Source organism: Vidua macroura, chromosome Z (assembly GCF_024509145.1).
Source record: "Vidua macroura isolate BioBank_ID:100142 chromosome Z, ASM2450914v1, whole genome shotgun sequence".
NCBI classification, from domain to species: domain Eukaryota; kingdom Metazoa; phylum Chordata; class Aves; order Passeriformes; family Viduidae; genus Vidua; species Vidua macroura.
In genome coordinates, this window is record NC_071611.1 from 77,586,158 (window position 1) to 77,609,092 (window position 22,935).

The window sequence follows — 22,935 nt, forward strand, 5'->3', positions numbered from 1 at the left end:
TGGGGTAGGCCATTCTTGTGGGGTGAGGCCAAAGGAAGCAAGTGCCTCGTAGGGAAGGCTTCTTGCTAGGCAAAAAGCAGAAGGGGCAAGTTTCTTTGGTTGCGTTTTGGGATGAAGCCTGCAGCTTTGGAAATGGCATTAGTGCCTCGGGTGGGGGTGAAGCTGCAAGTCCTTGACTGCTGTCTTGTGTTGCTGAGCAGAGGAAGGACATCTTGGAATTGTGGCTGCTGTCTTTGAAGTCAAAGGGGCAAGTTTGTGGTGGGGGAGCTGCATGGGCCCAAAGGACCCAGGGGTGCCGGTCAAGAGCAGCTGAAGGTGGGCCAGCGCGTGGCCAGGGAGCCAGGAAGGCCAAGGGCGTCCTGGCCTGTGTCAGCAAGAGTGGGGCAGCAGGAGCAGGGCAGGGAGCGTCCCCCTGGGCTGGGCAGCGCTGCGGCCACAGCTGGGAGTGCTGTGCCCAGTTGTGGGCCCCTGTGAAGCAGAAAGTCCTTGAGGGGCTGGAGCGTGTGCAGAGGAGGACACGGGAGCTGGGGAAGGCTGTGGAGCGCAAGGCCAAGGAGGAGGTGTTGAGGGAGCTTTAGCCTGGACAACGGGAGGCTCGTCAGGGCCCTTCAGGCACACTTCCATAGATCCATAGAGGACAGCGCTCACCCCAAGGTCTGCTTCCCTGCCAAACATCCCCGCTCTGCATCCATGTGCTTTAGCCACCTGAGGAGGTGACACTTCCAATTTGTGGTTTCTTGGCTTGCTAGGAGGAGAAGCCCTGCTGATTTTCTCTCTTCCCAGCAAGCAAAGATGCTTCTGCACAAGCTTTCCTGCCCTTTTCCTGCACCGGATGGGATTCTGATCCACTTTTACTTTTCCATGTCTGCCGCAGCAATAGCAAAGGCCTTGCTGGCTATTTCCTACTTTTCCATTTCACAGCTTTCAAGAGCTAAAAGCTCCCTTGTGCAGAGGCACTGTGCCTTGCAGATAGCAGCCAGGGAGGACTATCAAATTCCTAGGCAAACAGAGTTCTCTTGAATTAGCCCATTTTAATCTGGCCAGAGTGACTTAGAATGCCATTGCTAAGAATGCTGATGATTTCTCCTTCGAAGAGGTGGTTGTAGATGCCAGGAGAAAGGAGGTGCTAAACGATAGGTAACGGCCTGTCCCTCATGTTTCTCTCTTGCCACAGATGACAGAAGCAGCAGCTGTCTCTGCCCCGGCTCCCTCTGCTCCTGGAGAAGAAGCCAAGGAGGAGCAAAAGGAGCAAGACGACCACAAGCCTGCAGCTGTGGTCACAGCAGAGCCTGATGGTTCCAAGAGAGTAAGTGCCAGTTGTGGGTGGTGCTGTCTTTAGTGCAAGGCAGAGCTGCAAGTTTCTGAGCAGCCAGCACTTGCTGTTGCTGGCTGAGGATGCTGAGTGCTGAACTCCCGCAGGACGCGGCCATTTCCTGCAGGCAGGGACAGCTAGAAATTGGCCTTTGGCCTGTCACCTTGAGGCACCCAAGAGCTGGGGGCTGCGGCTCAGCTTCTGCCTGCTTGGCTCAGTGAAGCTCTGTCTCTGGGCTTCTGCAGGGCCGTGGCCAAGGGCACAGGTGCTCGTGCTGGAGGTCACAGGGCTTTCTTTAGTTGTTTTCCCTTTCTGCAAAGGTGTGTTTGGCTTGTGGAAGTGTTCTGCAGTTTTCTGCAGCAGTTCTTCACTTGTACACTCTCTTTTGGCTTTTGATAAGCGGCAAGGAGATGATTGCGTTGTCCATGAAGCTGGGGCAGGCCATTCTTGTGGGGTGAGGCCAAAGGAAGCAAGTGCCTTGTAGGGAAGGCTTCTTGCCAGGCAAAAAGCAGAAGGGGCAAGTTGCTGTGGGTGCGTTTTGGGATGAAGCCTGCAGCTTTGGAAATGGCATTAGTGCCTCGGGTGGGGGTGAAGCTGCAAGTCCTTGACTGCTGTCTTGTGTTGCTGAGCAGAGGAAGGACATCTTGGAATTGTGGCTGCTGTCTTTGAAGTCAAAGGGGCAAGTTTGTGGTGGGGGAGCTGCATGGGCCCAAAGGACCCAGGGGTGCCGGTCAAGAGCAGCTGAAGGTGGGCCAGCGCGTGGCCAGGGAGCCAGGAAGGCCAAGGGTATCCTGGCCTGTGTCAGCAAGAGTGGGGCAGCAGGAGCAGGGCAGGGAGCGTCCCCCTGGGCTGGGCAGCGCTGCGGCCACAGCTGGGAGTGCTGTGCCCAGTTGTGGGCCCCTGTGAAGCAGAAAGTCCTTGAGGGGCTGGAGCGTGCGCAGAGGAGGACACGGGAGCTGGGGAAGGCTGTGGAGCGCAAGGCCAAGGAGGAGGTGTTGAGGGAGCTTTAGCCTGGACAACGGGAGGCTCGTCAGGGCCCTTCAGGCACACTTCCATAGATCCATAGAGGACAGCGCTCACCCCAAGGTCTGCTTCCCTGCCAAACATCCCCGCTCTGCATCCATGTGCTTTAGCCACCTGAGGAGGTGACACTTCCAATTTGTGGTTTCTTGGCTTGCTTGGAGGAGAAGCCCTGCTCATTTTCTCTCTTCCCAGCAAGCAAAGATGCTTCTGCACAAGCTTTCCTGCCCTTTTCCTGCACCGGATGGGATTCTGATCCACTTTTACATTTCCATGTCTGCCGCAGCAATAGCAAAGGCCTTGCTGGCTATTTCCTACTTTTCCATTTCACAGCTTTCAAGAGCTAAAAGCTCCCTTGTGCAGAGGCACTGTGCCTTGCAGATAGCAGCCAGGGAGGACTATCAAATTCCTAGGCAAACAGAGTTCTCTTGAATTAGCCCATTTTAATCTGGCCAGAGTGACTTAGAATGCCATTGCTAAGAATGCTGATGATTTCTCCTTCAAAGAGGTGGTTGTAGATGCCAGGAGAAAGGAGGTTCTAAACCATAGGTAACGGCCTGTCCCTCATGTTTCTCTCTTGCCACAGATGACAGAAGCAGCAGCAGTCTCTGCCCCGGTTCCCTCTGCTCCTGGAGAAGAAGCCAAAGAGGAGCAAAAGGAGCAAGACGACCACAAGCCTGCAGCTGTGGTCACAGCAGAGCCTGATGCTTCCGAGAGAGTAAGTGCCAGTTGTGGGTGGTGCTGTCTTTAGTGCAAGGCAGAGCTGCAAGTTTCTGAGCAGCCAGCACTTGCTGTTGCTGGCTGAGGATGCTGAGTGCTGGACTCCTGCTGGACGCGGCCATTTCCTGCAGGCAGGGACAGCTAGAAATTGGCCTTTGGCCTGTCACCTTGAGGCACCCAAGAGCTGGGGGCTGCGGCTCAGCTTCTGCCTGCTTGGCTCAGTGAAGCTCTGTCTCTGGGCTTCTGCAGGGCCGTGGCCAAGGGCACAGGTGCTCGTGCTGGAGGTCACAGGGCTTTCTTTAGTTGTTTTCCCTTTCTGCAAAGGTGTGTTTGGCTTGTGGAAGTGTTCTGCAGTTTTCTGCAGCAGTTCTTCACTTGTACACTCTCTTTTGGCTTTTGATAAGCGGCAAGGAGATGATTGCGTTGTCCATGAAGCTGGGGTAGGCCATTCTTGTGGGGTGAGGCCAAAGGAAGCAAGTGCCTCGTAGGGAAGGCTTCTTGCTAGGCAAAAAGCAGAAGGGGCAAGTTTCTTTGGTTGCGTTTTGGGATGAAGCCTGCAGCTTTGGAAATGGCATTAGTGGCTCGGGTGGGGGTGAAGCTGCAAGTCCTTGACTGCTGTCTTGTGTTGCTGAGCAGAGGAAGGACATCTTGGAATTGTGGCTGCTGTCTTTGAAGTCAAAGGGGCAAGTTTGTGGTGGGGGAGCTGCATGGGCCCAAAGGACCCAGGGGTGCCGGTCAAGAGCAGCTGAAGGTGGGCCAGCGCGTGGCCAGGGAGCCAGGAAGGCCATGGGCGTCCTGGCCTGTGTCAGCAAGAGTGGGGCAGCAGGAGCAGGGCAGGGAGCGTCCCCCTGGGCTGGGCAGCGCTGCGGCCACAGCTGGGAGTGCTGTGCCCAGTTGTGGGCCCCTGTGAAGCAGAAAGTCCTTGAGGGGCTGGAGCGTGTGCAGAGGAGGACACGGGAGCTGGGGAAGGCTGTGGAGCGCAAGGCCAAGGAGGAGGTGTTGAGGGAGCTTTAGCCTGGACAACGGGAGGCTCGTCAGGGCCCTTCAGGCACACTTCCATAGATCCATAGAGGACAGCGCTCACCCCAAGGTCTGCTTCCCTGCCAAACATCCCCGCTCTGCATCCATGTGCTTTAGCCACCTGAGGAGGTGACACTTCCAATTTGTGGTTTCTTGGCTTGCTAGGAGGAGAAGCCCTGCTGATTTTCTCTCTTCCCAGCAAGCAAAGATGCTTCTGCACAAGCTTTCCTGCCCTTTTCCTGCACCGGATGGGATTCTGATCCACTTTTACTTTTCCATGTCTGCCGCAGCAATAGCAAAGGCCTTGCTGGCTATTTCCTACTTTTCCATTTCACAGCTTTCAAGAGCTAAAAGCTCCCTTGTGCAGAGGCACTGTGCCTTGCAGATAGCAGCCAGGGAGGACTATCAAATTCCTAGGCAAACAGAGTTCTCTTGAATTAGCCCATTTTAATCTGGCCAGAGTGACTTAGAATGCCATTGCTAAGAATGCTGATGATTTCTCCTTCGAAGAGGTGGTTGTAGATGCCAGGAGAAAGGAGGTGCTAAACGATAGGTAACGGCCTGTCCCTCATGTTTCTCTCTTGCCACAGATGACAGAAGCAGCAGCTGTCTCTGCCCCGGCTCCCTCTGCTCCTGGAGAAGAAGCCAAGGAGGAGCAAAAGGAGCAAGACGACCACAAGCCTGCAGCTGTGGTCACAGCAGAGCCTGATGGTTCCAAGAGAGTAAGTGCCAGTTGTGGGTGGTGCTGTCTTTAGTGCAAGGCAGAGCTGCAAGTTTCTGAGCAGCCAGCACTTGCTGTTGCTGGCTGAGGATGCTGAGTGCTGAACTCCCGCAGGACGCGGCCATTTCCTGCAGGCAGGGACAGCTAGAAATTGGCCTTTGGCCTGTCACCTTGAGGCACCCAAGAGCTGGGGGCTGCGGCTCAGCTTCTGCCTGCTTGGCTCAGTGAAGCTCTGTCTCTGGGCTTCTGCAGGGCCGTGGCCAAGGGCACAGGTGCTCGTGCTGGAGGTCACAGGGCTTTCTTTAGTTGTTTTCCCTTTCTGCAAAGGTGTGTTTGGCTTGTGGAAGTGTTCTGCAGTTTTCTGCAGCAGTTCTTCACTTGTACACTCTCTTTTGGCTTTTGATAAGCGGCAAGGAGATGATTGCGTTGTCCATGAAGCTGGGGCAGGCCATTCTTGTGGGGTGAGGCCAAAGGAAGCAAGTGCCTTGTAGGGAAGGCTTCTTGCCTGGCAAAAAGCAGAAGGGGCAAGTTGCTGTGGGTGCGTTTTGGGATGAAGCCTGCAGCTTTGGAAATGGCATTAGTGCCTCGGGTGGGGGTGAAGCTGCAAGTCCTTGACTGCTGTCTTGTGTTGCTGAGCAGAGGAAGGACATCTTGGAATTGTGGCTGCTGTCTTTGAAGTCAAAGGGGCAAGTTTGTGGTGGGGGAGCTGCATGGGCCCAAAGGACCCAGGGGTGCCGGTCAAGAGCAGCTGAAGGTGGGCCAGCGCGTGGCCAGGGAGCCAGGAAGGCCAAGGGTATCCTGGCCTGTGTCAGCAAGAGTGGGGCAGCAGGAGCAGGGCAGGGAGCGTCCCCCTGGGCTGGGCAGCGCTGCGGCCACAGCTGGGAGTGCTGTGCCCAGTTGTGGGCCCCTGTGAAGCAGAAAGTCCTTGAGGGGCTGGAGCGTGTGCAGAGGAGGACACGGGAGCTGGGGAAGGCTGTGGAGCGCAAGGCCAAGGAGGAGGTGTTGAGGGAGCTTTAGCCTGGACAACGGGAGGCTCGTCAGGGCCCTTCAGGCACACTTCCATAGATCCATAGAGGACAGCGCTCACCCCAAGGTCTGCTTCCCTGCCAAACATCCCCGCTCTGCATCCATGTGCTTTAGCCACCTGAGGAGGTGACACTTCCAATTTGTGGTTTCTTGGCTTGCTTGGAGGAGAAGCCCTGCTCATTTTCTCTCTTCCCAGCAAGCAAAGATGCTTCTGCACAAGCTTTCCTGCCCTTTTCCTGCACCGGATGGGATTCTGATCCACTTTTACATTTCCATGTCTGCCGCAGCAATAGCAAAGGCCTTGCTGGCTATTTCCTACTATTCCATTTCACAGCTTTCAAGAGCTAAAAGCTCCCTTGTGCAGAGGCACTGTGCCTTGCAGATAGCAGCCAGGGAGGACTATCAAATTCCTAGGCAAACAGAGTTCTCTTGAATTAGCCCATTTTAATCTGGCCAGAGTGACTTAGAATGCCATTGCTAAGAATGCTGATGATTTCTCCTTCAAAGAGGTGGTTGTAGATGCCAGGAGAAAGGAGGTTCTAAACCATAGGTAACGGCCTGTCCCTCATGTTTCTCTCTTGCCACAGATGACAGAAGCAGCAGCAGTCTCTGCCCCGGTTCCCTCTGCTCCTGGAGAAGAAGCCAAAGAGGAGCAAAAGGAGCAAGACGACCACAAGCCTGCAGCTGTGGTCACAGCAGAGCCTGATGCTTCCGAGAGAGTAAGTGCCAGTTGTGGGTGGTGCTGTCTTTAGTGCAAGGCAGAGCTGCAAGTTTCTGAGCAGCCAGCACTTGCTGTTGCTGGCTGAGGATGCTGAGTGCTGGACTCCTGCAGGACGCGGCCATTTCCTGCAGGCAGGGACAGCTAGAAATTGGCCTTTGGCCTGTCACCTTGAGGCACCCAAGAGCTGGGGGCTGCGGCTCAGCTTCTGCCTGCTTGGCTCAGTGAAGCTCTGTCTCTGGGCTTCTGCAGGGCCGTGGCCAAGGGCACAGGTGCTCGTGCTGGAGGTCACAGGGCTTTCTTTAGTTGTTTTCCCTTTCTGCAAAGGTGTGTTTGGCTTGTGGAAGTGTTCTGCAGTTTTCTGCAGCAGTTCTTCACTTGTACACTCTCTTTTGGCTTTTGATAAGCGGCAAGGAGATGATTGCGTTGTCCATGAAGCTGGGGTAGGCCATTCTTGTGGGGTGAGGCCAAAGGAAGCAAGTGCCTCGTAGGGAAGGCTTCTTGCTAGGCAAAAAGCAGAAGGGGCAAGTTTCTTTGGTTGCGTTTTGGGATGAAGCCTGCAGCTTTGGAAATGGCATTAGTGGCTCGGGTGGGGGTGAAGCTGCAAGTCCTTGACTGCTGTCTTGTGTTGCTGAGCAGAGGAAGGACATCTTGGAATTGTGGCTGCTGTCTTTGAAGTCAAAGGGGCAAGTTTGTGGTGGGGGAGCTGCATGGGCCCAAAGGACCCAGGGGTGCCGGTCAAGAGCAGCTGAAGGTGGGCCAGCGCGTGGCCAGGGAGCCAGGAAGGCCATGGGCGTCCTGGCCTGTGTCAGCAAGAGTGGGGCAGCAGGAGCAGGGCAGGGAGCGTCCCCCTGGGCTGGGCAGCGCTGCGGCCACAGCTGGGAGTGCTGTGCCCAGTTGTGGGCCCCTGTGAAGCAGAAAGTCCTTGAGGGGCTGGAGCGTGTGCAGAGGAGGACACGGGAGCTGGGGAAGGCTGTGGAGCGCAAGGCCAAGGAGGAGGTGTTGAGGGAGCTTTAGCCTGGACAACGGGAGGCTCGTCAGGGCCCTTCAGGCACACTTCCATAGATCCATAGAGGACAGCGCTCACCCCAAGGTCTGCTTCCCTGCCAAACATCCCCGCTCTGCATCCATGTGCTTTAGCCACCTGAGGAGGTGACACTTCCAATTTGTGGTTTCTTGGCTTGCTAGGAGGAGAAGCCCTGCTGATTTTCTCTCTTCCCAGCAAGCAAAGATGCTTCTGCACAAGCTTTCCTGCCCTTTTCCTGCACCGGATGGGATTCTGATCCACTTTTACTTTTCCATGTCTGCCGCAGCAATAGCAAAGGCCTTGCTGGCTATTTCCTACTTTTCCATTTCACAGCTTTCAAGAGCTAAAAGCTCCCTTGTGCAGAGGCACTGTGCCTTGCAGATAGCAGCCAGGGAGGACTATCAAATTCCTAGGCAAACAGAGTTCTCTTGAATTAGCCCATTTTAATCTGGCCAGAGTGACTTAGAATGCCATTGCTAAGAATGCTGATGATTTCTCCTTCGAAGAGGTGGTTGTAGATGCCAGGAGAAAGGAGGTGCTAAACGATAGGTAACGGCCTGTCCCTCATGTTTCTCTCTTGCCACAGATGACAGAAGCAGCAGCTGTCTCTCCCCTGGCTCCCTCTGCTCCTGGAGAAGAAGCCAAGGAGGAGCAAAAGGAGCAAGACGACCACAAGCCTGCAGCTGTGGTCACAGCAGAGCCTGATGCTTCCAAGAGAGTAAGTGCCAGTTGTGGGTGGTGCTGTCTTTAGTGCAAGGCAGAGCTGCAAGTTTCTGAGCAGCCAGCACTTGCTGTTGCTGGCTGAGGATGCTGAGTGCTGAACTCCCGCAGGACGCGGCCATTTCCTGCAGGCAGGGACAGCTAGAAATTGGCCTTTGGCCTGTCACCTTGAGGCACCCAAGAGCTGGGGGCTGCGGCTCAGCTTCTGCCTGCTTGGCTCAGTGAAGCTCTGTCTCTGGGCTTCTGCAGGGCCGTGGCCAAGGGCACAGGTGCTCGTGCTGGAGGTCACAGGGCTTTCTTTAGTTGTTTTCCCTTTCTGCAAAGGTGTGTTTGGCTTGTGGAAGTGTTCTGCAGTTTTCTGCAGCAGTTCTTCACTTGTACACTCTCTTTTGGCTTTTGATAAGCGGCAAGGAGATGATTGCGTTGTCCATGAAGCTGGGGCAGGCCATTCTTGTGGGGTGAGGCCAAAGGAAGCAAGTGCCTTGTAGGGAAGGCTTCTTGCCTGGCAAAAAGCAGAAGGGGCAAGTTGCTGTGGGTGCGTTTTGGGATGAAGCCTGCAGCTTTGGAAATGGCATTAGTGCCTCGGGTGGGGGTGAAGCTGCAAGTCCTTGACTGCTGTCTTGTGTTGCTGAGCAGAGGAAGGACATCTTGGAATTGTGGCTGCTGTCTTTGAAGTCAAAGGGGCAAGTTTGTGGTGGGGGAGCTGCGTGGGCCCAAAGGACCCAGGGGTGCCGGTCAAGAGCAGCTGAAGGTGGGCCAGCGCGTGGCCAGGGAGCCAGGAAGGCCATGGGCGTCCTGGCCTGTGTCAGCAAGAGTGGGGCAGCAGGAGCAGGGCAGGGAGCGTCCCCCTGGGCTGGGCAGCGCTGCGGCCACAGCTGGGAGTGCTGTGCCCAGTTGTGGGCCCCTGTGAAGCAGAAAGTCCTTGAGGGGCTGGAGCGTGTGCAGAGGAGGACACGGGAGCTGGGGAAGGCTGTGGAGCGCAAGGCCAAGGAGGAGGTGTTGAGGGAGCTTTAGCCTGGACAACGGGAGGCTCGTCAGGGCCCTTCAGGCACACTTCCATAGATCCATAGAGGACAGCGCTCACCCCAAGGTCTGCTTCCCTGCCAAACATCCCCGCTCTGCATCCATGTGCTTTAGCCACCTGAGGAGGTGACACTTCCAATTTGTGGTTTCTTGGCTTGCTAGGAGGAGAAGCCCTGCTGATTTTCTCTCTTCCCAGCAAGCAAAGATGCTTCTGCACAAGCTTTCCTGCCCTTTTCCTGCACCGGATGGGATTCTGATCCACTTTTACTTTTCCATGTCTGCCGCAGCAATAGCAAAGGCCTTGCTGGCTATTTCCTACTTTTCCATTTCACAGCTTTCAAGAGCTAAAAGCTCCCTTGTGCAGAGGCACTGTGCCTTGCAGATAGCAGCCAGGGAGGACTATCAAATTCCTAGGCAAACAGAGTTCTCTTGAATTAGCCCATTTTAATCTGGCCAGAGTGACTTAGAATGCCATTGCTAAGAATGCTGATGATTTCTCCTTCGAAGAGGTGGTTGTAGATGCCAGGAGAAAGGAGGTGCTAAACCATAGGTAACGGCCTGTCCCTCATGTTTCTCTCTTGCCACAGATGACAGAAGCAGCAGCAGTCTCCGCCCCGGTTCCCTCTGCTCCTGGAGAAGAAGCCAAAGAGGAGCAAAAGGAGCAAGACGACCACAAGCCTGCAGCTGTGGTCACAGCAGAGCCTGATGCTTCCAAGAGAGTAAGTGCCAGTTGTGGGTGGTGCTGTCTTTAGTGCAAGGCAGAGCTGCAAGTTTCTGAGCAGCCAGCACTTGCTGTTGCTGGCTGAGGATGCTGAGTGCTGGAATCCCGCAGGACGCGGCCATTTCCTGCAGGCAGGGACAGCTAGAAATTGGCCTTTGGCCTGTCACCTTGAGGCACCCAAGAGCTGGGGGCTGCGGCTCAGCTTCTGCCTGCTTGGCTCAGTGAAGCTCTGTCTCTGGGCTTCTGCAGGGCCGTGGCCAAGGGCACAGGTGCTCGTGCTGGAGGTCACAGGGCTTTCTTTAGTTGTTTTCCCTTTGTGCAAAGGTGTGTTTGGCTTGTGGAAGTGTTCTGCAGTTTTCTGCAGCAGTTCTTCACTTGTACACTCTCTTTTGGCTTTTGATAAGCGGCAAGGAGATGATTGCGTTGTCCATGAAGCTGGGGTAGGCCATTCTTGTGGGGTGAGGCCAAAGGAAGCAAGTGCCTCGTAGGGAAGGCTTCTTGCCAGGCAAAAAGCAGAAGGGGCAAGTTGCTGTGGATGCGTTTTGGGATGAAGCCTGCAGCTTTGGAAATGGCATTAGTGCCTCGGGTGGGGGTGAAGCTGCAAGTCCTTGACTGCTGTCTTGTGTTGCTGAGAAGAGGAAGGACATCTTGGAATTGTGGCTGCTGTATTTGACGTCAAAGGGGCAAGTTTGTGGTGGGGGAGCTGCGTGGGCCCAAAGGACCCAGGGGTGCCGGTCAAGAGCAGCTGAAGGTGGGCCAGCGCGTGGCCAGGGAGCCAAGAAGGCCAAGGGCGTCCTGGCCTGTGTCAGCAAGAGTGGGGCAGCAGGAGCAGGGCAGGGAGCGTCCCCCTGGGCTGGGCAGCGCTGCAGGCACAGCTGGGAGTGCTGTGCCCAGTTGTGGGCCCCTGTGAAGCAGAAAGTCCTTGAGGGGCTGGAGCGTGTGCAGAGGAGGACACGGGAGCTGGGGAAGGCTGTGGAGTGCAAGGCCAAGGAGGAGGTGCTGAGGGAGCTTTAGCCTGGACAACGGGAGGCTCGTCAGGGCCCTTCAGGCACACTTCCATAGATCCATAGAGGACAGCGCTCACCCCAAGGCCTGCTTCCCTGCCAAACATCCCCGCTCTGCATGCAAGGGCTTTAGCCATCTGAGGAGGTGACACTTCCAATTTGTGGTTTCTTGGCTTGCTAGGAGGAGAAGCCCTGCTGATTTTCTCTCTTCCCAGCAAGCAAAGATGCTTCTGCACAAGCTTTCCTGCCCTTTTCCTGCACCGGATGGGATTCTGATCCACTTTTACTTTTCCATGTCTGCCGCAGCAATAGCAAAGGCCTTGCTGGCTATTTCCTACTATTCCATTTCACAGCTTTCAAGAGCTAAAAGCTCCCTTGTGCAGAGGCACTGTGCCTTGCAGATAGCAGCCAGGGAGGACTATCAAATTCCTAGGCAAACAGAGTTCTCTTGAATTAGCCCATTTTAATCTGGCCAGAGTGACTTAGAATGCCATTGCTAAGAATGCTGATGATTTCTCCTTCAAAGAGGTGGTTGTAGATGCGAGGAGAAAGGAGGTTCTAAACCATAGGTAACGGCCTGTCCCTCATGTTTCTCTCTTGCCACAGATGACAGAAGCAGCAGCAGTCTCTGCCCCGGTTCCCTCTGCTCCTGGAGAAGAAGCCAAAGAGGAGCAAAAGGAGCAAGACGACCACAAGCCTGCAGCTGTGGTCACAGCAGAGCCTGATGCTTCCAAGAGAGTAAGTGCCAGTTGTGGGTGGTGCTGTCTTTAGTGCAAGGCAGAGCTGCAAGTTTCTGAGCAGCCAGCACTTGCTGTTGCTGGCTGAGGATGCTGAGTGCTGGACTCCTGCAGGACGCGGCCATTTCCTGCAGGCAGGGACAGCTAGAAATTGGCCTTTGGCCTGTCACCTTGAGGCACCCAAGAGCTGGGGGCTGCGGCTCAGCTTCTGCCTGCTTGGCTCAGTGAAGCTCTGTCTCTGGGCTTCTGCAGGGCCGTGGCCAAGGGCACAGGTGCTCGTGCTGGAGGTCACAGGGCTTTCTTTAGTTGTTTTCCCTTTCTGCAAAGGTGTGTTTGGCTTGTGGAAATGTTCTGCAGTTTTCTGCAGCAGTTCTTCGCTTGTACAGTCTCTTTCGGCTTTTGATAAGCGGCAAGGAGATGATTGCGTTGTCCATGAAGCTGGGGTAGGCCATTCTTGTGGGGTGAGGCCAAAGGAAGCAAGTGCCTCGTAGGGAAGGCTTCTTGCTAGGCAAAAAGCAGAAGGGGCAAGTTTCTTTGGTTGCGTTTTGGGATGAAGCCTGCAGCTTTGGAAATGGCATTAGTGCCTCGGGTGGGGGTGAAGCTGCAAGTCCTTGACTGCTGTCTTGTGTTGCTGAGCAGAGGAAGGACATCTTGGAATTGTGGCTGCTGTCTTTGAAGTCAAAGGGGCAAGTTTGTGGTGGGGGAGCTGCGTGGGCCCAAAGGACCCAGGGGTGCCGGTCAAGAGCAGCTGAAGGTGGGCCAGCGCGTGGCCAGGGAGCCAGGAAGGCCAAGGGCGTCCTGGCCTGTGTCAGCAAGAGTGGGGCAGCAGGAGCAGGGCAGGGAGCGTCCCCCTGGGCTGGGCAGCGCTGCGGCCACAGCTGGGAGTGCTGTGCCCAGTTGTGGGCCCCTGTGAAGCAGAAAGTCCTTGAGGGGCTGGAGCGTGTGCAGAGGAGGACACGGGAGCTGGGGAAGGCTGTGGAGCACAAGGCTAAGGAGGAGGTGCTGAGGGAGCTTTAGCCTGGTCAACGGGAGGCTCGTCAGTGTCCTCCAGGCAGAGTTCCATAAATCCCTGCAAGATAGTGCTTACTACAAATGCTATTTCTTCTACAAATACCATCTCACTGCATCCAGGTGTTTTTGACACTTCATTTGGTGACTCTTTCATATTGTGGTTTCTTCCTTTGTTAGGAGGAGAATTCCTGTTCAGTTTCTCATTTCTCAGCAAGGCAGGGCTATTTTCCTCAAACTTTTCTGCCCTTTTCCAGCACTTGTTGAAATTCTGCTTGCATTTTCTTTTGTAAGGTGATGTTTTTGGAGGATGCAGTATTTTTGCATGGGAACACATTTTTTGGGGCAGCGAGCTCGGTGCAGAAGGAGCTGTTCTGGTGCCAGGCCAGTCAACAGGGCCTTGCACTTCGCATTCATATTGACAGTACCTCTGCCTTTTTGCAGCCCAGGGAATCAGTAAATGTGGTGTTTGGGAATTGAGCAGGAAATCAGTGGTCTTGCATTCCAGCTGGTCCTCAGAGATCAGAGGAGCTGGAAGGAGCTGGGCTTTATTTCTGATTACAGCCCCTTTAGCACTCTCAGTGTTGTCAAGTCCAAGAGAAGCACTAGGCCGAGCACAGATGCTGCAAGAGTGCCATTCCCAGTGCAATGCTCTAGATCTGGTTGCATTCCATAAGGACCTAAATGCTCCAGATTCCCCGGGAGTGTGGTTTATTGAAGCAACAGGAGAGCAATCTCAGGAGTGCTGCTGATCAGGGCAATGGCTACCAAGTGTGTGTAGCAACAGAAATGATAGGAAAGAGAGATTATAAGAGTGAGTTCTATCTATCTATCTATCTATCTATCTATCTATCTATCTATCTATCTATCATCTATCTATCTATCTATCTATCTATCTATCTATCTATCATTTGTATAATTGAATCTTCTTGGCTCTGGTCCAAAGCAGTTGGAGGTGCAAAGTTCACTTAAAGCATCCCTTTCAGGAGAGGATTAGAGACACGTTCTGTTGACCGATTCTGAGCAGGCAGAGCTGTTTCCCCCTCCAGATATGGTGGTTTTTTTTCCCCTCAGAGCTGTTTTCCACCTCCAGCCTCTTCTTCCTGAAGCCCCCAGTTATTTTTTAATTTTCTGCCTGTCCCAGAGAGGTGGAAGTATTCCATGTTTTAGGTGGTGAAGAGAACATGAACTCCAGAAGTGTCTCTCATAAAGGGTGAGCTCACCCAGGAAGCCACCTGCAGAGGCAGGATGGAGCTGTGGGACTGGGCTGGGTGTCAGTCACTACTGAAAGACAAACAGGACATGGCAGGAGCAGAGGGAGGCCCTCACCAGATCCCTGAGAAATGCCACACCTTCCCTGTCAGCTGCCTGAGAGGCTGTTGGAGCTTCAGCCCCAGATGGCCCCTGATTGTAGTGCCAGGGTCACTTTGGAATCTGTGCCTCCCCACGGGCAGAGAATGACCCAGGAGAGCAGCAGCACAGTGCTCTGGGAACGTGTGAGCCCATCAGTCCTTGAGTCTTGGCCCACAAATGTCCTATGGAAAGTTGAAACCCATCTTCTCTTGCTTTCTGTGCAGATCCTTCCAGAGAAAGAGCAGGAACAGATTGCCTTATCAGAGATGCCATGCCGGACTCAGGGAGAGCTGAGAGCCCGAGAGCAGGAAGAGCAGCTCAGGCAGCAGGTGGAAGAGCCACAGGAGAATGGCCAGGTAAGCCTGACTCGCCAGGTGTCAGAGGGAAAGGGCAGGAAGAGGGGCATAAAACAGAGCTCTTGGGAGTGAGGAGGCCAGGAGTCCCAGAGGCACTGAAAGCACAGAGCCTTGGAATCTGCAGGGATCAGCACTGGGACAAGAGAGCTCCATTGGAAGCAGGTGTGGGTAGGGAAGGAGAAAGAAGTGGCTGAATAAATGTGATTTTGAGGCTGCAAGAGGAAAAAGCTGAGCCTTATGGCAGCTCCCAGTCACTTGCTCTGCATTTGTGTGTACAGAATATCAAGGCAGAGCCACAAGCAGAGCTGCCCGAAGCTCAGAGTGCCATCACGGAAGTGAAGAAGAGGAACCAGGAAGACACGAGAAGAATTCAAGAGGAGATGAATCTCCATCAGCAGAGGGGCGATCAACAAAACCAGGTGAGTGAAAGAGTGGCAGCCACTCCACTCATGAAACATCCTCTCTCTTGTATTTTAGAGAACTTGAAGGAACAGCTGGACACAGACTTTCAGAAAGCTCACGCTAAGATCAAGGCAAGGGAGAAGAGGCAGGAGGAAGAAATGAAAATCATCAGAGAAAAATTTAATCCCCTCCCTCAGGCTCTACAAAAGCAAGTGAGTGAAAGAGGGATAGCCACGGCAGTCACCAAACTGGTGGTTTCTGCCCTTCTGGCCTTCCCAGTGCAGAGCAGCAGGGAGCAGGGTGATGCCTCTGAGTGCCATCCTGCTCTAGTGTGTATCACAGTCACTCAGAAGGACATTTCCTGGTGTGCTGAATCTCAGCTGCTGCCCTGGACAGTGGGACTTGTCCTTTGGCCTTTTGGCCAGCAGTCATCCAAATTGATTCCTGCTGGCCTGTTCCTGCTCTCCTTGTTTCTTGAGGTGCTTTTACAGGGGAAGATGGTGACCCAGATGGAGGATTGAAACAAGCTGTCTGTATCCCTTGTAAATCTGTTCTTTCCTCACAGTCAGTGACTCTTGACTGACAGGGACAAGCTGTAGTCTCTGACTGCTTTGTTCTGTTTGACTCGAGGTGCAAGTGTTGACATCTCACCGGGCAGCCGGCAAAGACTTCCGGCAAATGAGTGGCACTGAAGAGCCCCGAGGCTGGCGTGAGGCACAGGAACTGTCCCCACCAAAGGTGCTACAGGTTGGGCATGACCTGAAGATGGTGCAGGAAAAGAAGACACAGTGGGGGGAGGACGAACACTTGAACAAGGAGCTGCACGTGTGTCTGAAGCCCTTGGAGGGGGAAAGGAATCCTTGAGTGGAAGTAGAATGGTCATTGTGGCAGTGATCCTTCAGAAAATCCATGAAAATGGACCATGAATCTGGCCATCCACTCAAGTAGAACTACCCTTTGGTTTTGACCCATCCAGTCTGAGAAGTGGACATCAGAAAAAACCCACTTAAGAGCCCTGCATGTTGCTGGCAGCACCTTCCTAAGGGCTTGCATTTGAAATGGAATCTCAGGCTAATCTCTGCCAGCCACCTTTCTGACATAAACTCATTTCTTGTCCCAGATCTACAAGGGCTTTGTCACCAAACCTGCTGCAGCAGCAGCATGGTCTAAAGGAGCCTTTGCTCTCCACCCTGAGAAGCGGAGCCGGGGTGGTTTGTTCATCTCCAGTGCTGACCCAGCTGCTGCTCAGCAACAGGAGATCAAGGATGACTCCCTGGAGCTACGGAGTACGTCTGCTGTATTTCTTGTCTGAGGAACAGTCTATTGTGTGCAGGTGCCAGCATAGCTGTACCAAATGTTTTTCCTGAGTTTGGTGTCCCAGGGACATTTAGAGACATTTCCCCACAGGAACTGCTGTAGAAAAGCAGTCTTTGTGCTGGCCACCTGTGCCGCAGAGCTGTCTGCCTGGTTGTTGTTGTTACCCAGCCGAACACAAAGGGTTCAAAGCTCCAGGCTCTGGGTCTGCCATTTGAATCTCCTGGAAGCTGGGATCTCTGCTTTAAAGTGAGCATCTTGCATTTTGTTTCCCTCAGGGAAAATAGTGAACATGGAAAATCCCGTGATGAAATACACGGAACTGGAATATATTGGCAGAGGGTGAGTTCAACCACAGTCACTTCTATATAACCATGGGCCAGGTGTTTTTCTGGTGGAATATCTATGCAGTGTGAAGTCAGAACAGCTGCAAACAGACATCTATCCCCATGTTCAGACACTGGGGATAGATTGTCCCATCTCTCACTGCTGCTCCGAATTCGTGAGTGTGCCCAGAAGGCATTGGCAGAGACACCTCCATGCTGCCAAGTTCTTGCCTGCAGCAAGGAACAGGACCTGGAAGATCTCCTTGTCTGTCAAGTGTGGGACAGTTCTGTGTTAATTTCCTGAGCATTTTTGTATATCTCCAAATCATACAGCCACACTAATAAAAGGGGAAGAAACGTGCTTGCCTGAAAGAGCAACCTACTCCCTGATAGCTGTCAGATAACAGTTCTCAGGAACATTTCTTTCCAAGAGATTGCAGAAGGAAATACTCCATGGTCAGGATAAAAACTGCACAGTTTAGAACCTGAAACCCAAGGTGAAAGAAGGAGATCTCCTTAGGAGCTGAGGCAGTAAACGGCAACGCTTCAGGGACAGGCCCAGTGCCCATGCACTTGAGAGGAAAATGCATCATCTGCCTTTGGGCAGAGCCCGCCTGCATCCGGCAGGTTTTAGGCATTTGCAGCAGAGATCTCCTCTGTGGGCTGGCTTTCACTGCAAGATCTAAATGTCTTCTCCTTTCTTTGCTGCTTTTTTGTTTCTAGGACTTTTGGAGATGTTTGCAGAGCACTTGACAATGCCACAGGAGAACAGGTAAATGTCAACATCTCCCGCAGGTCCTCTGGTGTGAGCAGCTGTGGCTGGAGTTTGAGTAGAGCTGTGCTGAAAAGGCACAAGAAGCACAGACTGCTACCAGCCTGCAAAATACATTTGGGACAGTCTTTGTCCTTCTCAGCTGCCAGAAGGAAGGCAAGGAGGGCAGCAGTTCCTTTCAGAGAAGGATGTGCTCATTTGCTCTCCATTGCTAAAACAAAGGTGGTGCCTTTGAGCATCTCACTGCTCTTTGGGGCTACGGCTTCAGAGTCCTGAATTCTCACTTCTGCTTGCCAGCAAATGCATCTGAAAGTTACTGGTAGTTCCTTAGCCACCTGCAGTGCTGCACTGGAGAACTGCACGTAGGGAGAGATCTGCACGGCGTCCCTAAAAGCCCTAAGTCCTGCCCATAGCCCGAGATGTATCCACAGAGTATTAAGGCATGGATAACTTCTTCTGAATCCCAGACAAAGCAGCAGGGAGTGTGCTCAGAGCTTTGTGGGTGATAGTTGAGACACCACAGTTACCAAGTGGACAAGGCAAAACCTCAGTGGCCACGTGTCCTGTAAGTGGCCTCCAAGGGAGCAGAGAAATGGGCTGTTGCAATGTCAGTTCCTAATTACTGCAATGCCCAATCACAAGGCAGTTTGGCACAGCTCGGCTGTGGCATTGCAAAAGCACTCGCTCCATGTGCCTTGTGGTCTTGTGCCGCCAACTTCTCAAGTTACTGATTTTCAATGTCATTTTAGGTGGCCATAAAGAAAATAAATCTCCAAGAACTGAGGAAGAAGGAACTAAGAGTCTATGAACTCATGGTCATGAAGACAAATAAGAATCCCAATCTGGTCAACTATTTAGACAGGTGAGTTGTTGTGAATGTTTGTTTACATATTGCAAACATGCATGGTAAAATTCCACTTTGTTCACTGGCAGAAAATAGAGCTGTAATTATTGGTTAATTATTATTGCTCTGCTCATCTCCAGTGGATGGGAAGAGAGTGCATCTTGTCTGCATGAGTCTTCCCCGGTACACAGAGTTCTAAAATTATTCAAAAACCTGCATCTGTCATATCTTACTAAATCAATAGCCTGTAAGTTCACAGCCACCACATTGTTTTGGGGCTTGATTTTTTTCAAGAGTCCTCTTACGTCCAGATAAACTAACATGGATTTCCCTTGGATTGTGTCCCCTCTTTTCCATTGCTTTGCATGCCAGGAAGACTAGGTGCTTATTTCCAGAAACACGCAGTTTGACAGGTTTTTGATCTGTTCCTAACCTGCAGTTTTTACTTGCTGGCTATTGAAGACATCTCCTTTTTTCACAGCTGTGCCTTTCTTCTTGAGACAGAATGCAAACAATGCACAGCCTAGAGGGAATGTCTATTCCTTTTATTCTGTCCTTGTCACAAAGGGACTTGGAAACAAGAATCAATCAAGAAAACAACCTAGCCATGCATGTCTATCTCCATGCTCTTGTTTCCTTCTTTCAGCTACCGTGTGGATGGGCAGCGCTGGCTGGTCATGGAGTACATGGACGGAGGCACTCTGAGCGATGTCATCAGCGAGACCTACCTGTCTGAAGACGAGATGGCAGCCATCAGTCGGGAGGTCAGCAATCCCACCTGTGCTGCCCAGGGCTTGGGCAGGATTGTCTGGGAAACAGGGCTCCAACCTGGAGTGATTTCATGTGCCAAGCTTTGTTTCTGTGTTGCTGGTATGCTATGGGCAAGTAAAAGCCTCTCAAGTGAAATGCCTGCCAGTGCCCCTGCACTCACAGTACTCAGTTCTTGTACTCATATCTCCTACTGTTGTATTCTCGCTCTGTCTCTTGGATTTGTATTTGCTGTTCTCCACCTTGCTTCCCTAAACTTTCATCTCGAGCCTGTCTGCACTGCATTCCTTGCCTGTAGAAGCAAATGTGCTTGTGGCAGCATTTGAAATGATCAGCAAAGAAAAAAGAGAGACTCATTTCTCTCAGTCCTCAACTGAGAAGGACAGTAGTGCAGCCAAAATGCTCTTTGCTTCAGGAAGGTGACTGTTGTGATACTTCCAAGTCTGTGCTGAGGCCAGCAACAAAACCTTTGTCATGCAGCCTCCCACCCCAAAGTGATCCACTTCACACCAAAGGGAGGGACTTTTTCTTTCTTGGCAAAACCCCTCACTTGTCCTCTGCATGGAGAAAGCACATCCACAGCAGCAGCAGCCATGCTGGCTGGTTTGCAGGGGACAGTCTACAACAACAGCAGCTGCTGTTGCTCTTTCAAAAGCTGACATGCCTTTCCTTAGAAAGATCCTGCTCTGCAAGTGGTGGAGCAGCAAGCTCTTCCTCGCAATGGCACTCTGTTCTGCCATTACTCACCATTCCCCTGCAGAGGGAATCTTTTAGAGCTGTTTCCTTTCTTGTATAATGAAATCACATCATTAATTTTTGCCCTCCTGTTTCTGTTTTCTCTCTCAGTGCCTGCAAGGCCTGGATTTTCTTCACTTGAACCACGTGATCCACCGAGATGTGAAGAGCAGCAACATCCTTCTCAGAACCGACGGCTCTGTCAAGCTGGGTCAGTGTATTCTTGGTCAGGTGCAGCATTCCAGGGACGTGGGCTGTGGGGCTGCTTTGAGTGACTGCCAGCTTCCCAAAATTGGTGTTGGTGGCAGTGCAGGGAACCCTGCCACAAACTGTGGGCACAGTTGCAACATGCACAGAAGTATGACAAGGAACAAGGAGTCAAGAGTGGCGTTGCTCTGTGTGTGTCCCTTCCAGAGGGAGGGAGCTGCAAATCTAAAGCTTCAGAAAAATAAAAGGCTGGAGGTAGTCTAAACAATGAGGCTTTTTTTTTGAAGTGGCCAATTCCATATTTCCTTGTCTAAAGCCCTGAGGAAACAGAGCATGGACAGTTCTCCAGGAGACTCAACAGCACATTCTTAGACTGAGAGTGGGGAATTCTTTTGCTTGATTTCCTAACTTGAGCTGGCTTTCATGGTTTGTTTTTTTCTCCACAGCTGACTCTGGCCTCTTTGCTCAGCTCACCCCTGAGCAGAGTCGACGGAGCTCAGTGGCCAGCATTTCTGGGTGGATGGCGCCTGAAGTGGTGACAGGTCAACCATGTGGCCCCAAAGTGGACATATGGTCTTTTGGAATCGTGGGCATCGAAATGGTGGAACGAGAAGTTCCTTACTGGAATGAAACTCCTGTTTCGGTAAGGTGCAAATACTCACTGATCCTGCTTGTCTTTCTCACCTGTCCCATGGTCAGTGTGCCATTGGACAAAATCCCATTGCCATCTGCTGGCACCACTTCCACCAAGGTCCCCTTCTGAAAATGTCCCTGCAGCACATCAGCATCTGCTGTCGATTTGGTTGCATCAGAAGGGAAGTGGCAGTTCAGAAACCTAACCAGTTCAGAAACCTGCCAATTTGGCCTCCAGCCATGCCTGACATTTTTCACTTGCTTTTTGAACAATGTTGGAGCTCTGTCTCTGAAGAAAAGGAATTTCTCCGTGGAATGGTTGGATGTGTGATAAATATCCTTCAAAATGGAGATTGAATCTTCCTAGTTTCAATTTTAGAGCAAAAGAGAAAAGAAAAAAAGAAAATGGAAAAGGAAAAGGAAGAGAAAAGGTAAAAGAAAAAAAGAAAAAGTAAGAGAAAAATGGAAAGGAAGAGGAAAAGGAAGAGAAAATAAGAAAAAAAGGAAAAGGGAAAAAAAGAAAGAAAAAAAGAAAAAGAATAAAAAGAAAAAGGAGGAAAAACCACCAAAGCAATGCCCAAGCAAGTTCTGCTTGCTTTTCCCTTCATTTACCACAGCACATCAATTTTCCTCCAAACTGTAGCATCTTTTCCCAGTCCTGTGGGTCTTCAAAACTTTCAGGCTTTCAAATCATCCATACATTGTTCAGTCTTGCGTGTGGGTGGCCTGGATAAGTTTAGGATGTGTTTTTCTCCGACTGCAGTTAGAATTGTACACTAAACTCTTGGCTGTTTCTGGGTACTTTAACAAGTTGATGAGCTTGCAGCCAGGTGCCCGGGGCTGGGATCCAATGTGGGCGGTTGACGCCGGTGCTGTGTTCCTTTACCACAGGAGCAGGGCCACCCCTGGCTTGCACAGCTCTAAGGACAGTGAGGACTCCAGCTCCCCACCATGTCCAGTGGCTGAGCACAGCTGCAGAGAGACAGGATAAAACCCTCTTTGTGACCTTTGGGGGTGTGGGAAAAGCGAAGGAATTTTTCCTCTGGGTTGAAGAAGAAAGTAACAAAGTCTCTTTGGTCACCATCTATTTCAGTGCCACCAGCACAGAGCTGTCACTATTGTGGTGGGCATTTTCATGGAGACTCCCAGGCCTCCTTCCATTGTTATTTCAGTCTATTTTAGATGGATTCTGCATCTGCATTTTTTTCAAGAGGAGAAAAAAAAAACAAAAAACTTGATGATTTTTGTTTCATGGAAGCTGTGCTAAAGGGACCAACAAGCACTGCAAAGATTCCTTTCATGTAATAATCCTTGGAAATAGTATGGATAGAATAAACTCCCCCTTCCAAATAGCCTGTCAGGCTGGTGCAAATCCTCAGAGAAGCAAAACATGCTTTTGCTGATGTAGTTCCCACTAACTAGGTCAGTCAATGAAATCAGCTGCCAAGGCAAGATCTGCTGAATGTTGGAAAAGCTGTGGCTGCATCGGGGTTTGGGTTTTTGGTTGGTAAAGGAAAGTCATCTCTGGGTCTCTCCAGGGCAGTTTCTGCAGAGTGGAGCTTAAACAATGGGATCTGAGAGAGCACTTACAGATGGGAAAGAAGCAGCTGGAGCCTTATGTTTCCTTTTTCCCCAGCCTCAACTCCTGATAGACATACGAGGGACACCAAAGCTGCAGCAGCCCAACCGATTCTCGCCTTGCCTGCGTGACTTCCTGAGCTGCTGCCTGCTGAGAAACGAGGCACAGCGCTGGTCAGCCAAGGAGCTCCTGCAGGTAAAATGCAAAGGGGCTGCAGGTGAAAGAGTGTCTGAGGGATGGGCTCCTCCTCCACTGAGGTCCAAGGCATCAGATGAGCCCCCGTTCCTCCTCACCTCCACTCTTGGTGCTGTTCAAATGAAAACGGTGAGGAATCCTAGACTGGGCTGGCAGGGCCCTGTGAAGGTCATCTGGTCCAAGTGTCCTGCAATGAGCAGGGACATCTTCAAAGAGATCAGATTGCTCAGAGCCCTTTCCCACCTGACCTGGAATACCTGCAGGCATGGGGCACCTACAAGCTCTTGGGACAACCTGTGCTGGTGTTGCACCATGCTCCGAGTAAACAAGTTCTTCCTTAGACCTACTCTTGATCCCCATTTTGTTTAAAAATATTTGCCCACATTCTATTGTTAAATGGCCATGTTAAAAAAGATGTCCCCCATTTTCTTCAAAGCCACTCTGAAGTCTTGGAAAGTGGCAATAAAGTCTCCCTGGGGCCTGTTCTTCACAAAGCTGAATAACTCCACCTCTCTCCGCATTTCCTGAGAGGACAGGTGCACTGTTTTCTGGCTGTTTCTGGAACCCAAGGAAGCCAGTCCTGGCAGAGCAGTCTGGAGAGATTTGGCTGTGGGCAGGAGGGGCTGTGGGGGGCTCACTGTGAGCCTCTGAGGGGCCCTGGTTTCTGCCCCCCA

The 22,935-nt window shown here is 52.2% G+C and overlaps 1 protein-coding gene across 1 annotated transcript; it reads left to right on the forward strand.

Annotated features, from left to right (window-relative positions):
- The first annotated feature begins 15,398 nt into the window (after window positions 1-15,398).
- On the forward strand, window positions 15,399-22,602 carry LOC128822398 (serine/threonine-protein kinase PAK 3-like). Its single transcript, XM_054004097.1, has 10 exons — window positions 15,399-15,626; window positions 16,009-16,174; window positions 16,481-16,544; window positions 17,252-17,300; window positions 18,050-18,162; window positions 18,791-18,908; window positions 19,759-19,858; window positions 20,301-20,497; window positions 22,124-22,261; window positions 22,525-22,602. Exons 1-10 carry the CDS (start codon window positions 15,567-15,569, stop codon window positions 22,600-22,602), a joined length of 1,083 nt encoding a protein of 360 aa, XP_053860072.1. The 5' UTR covers window positions 15,399-15,566.
- The last annotated feature ends 333 nt before the right edge of the window (window positions 22,603-22,935 follow it).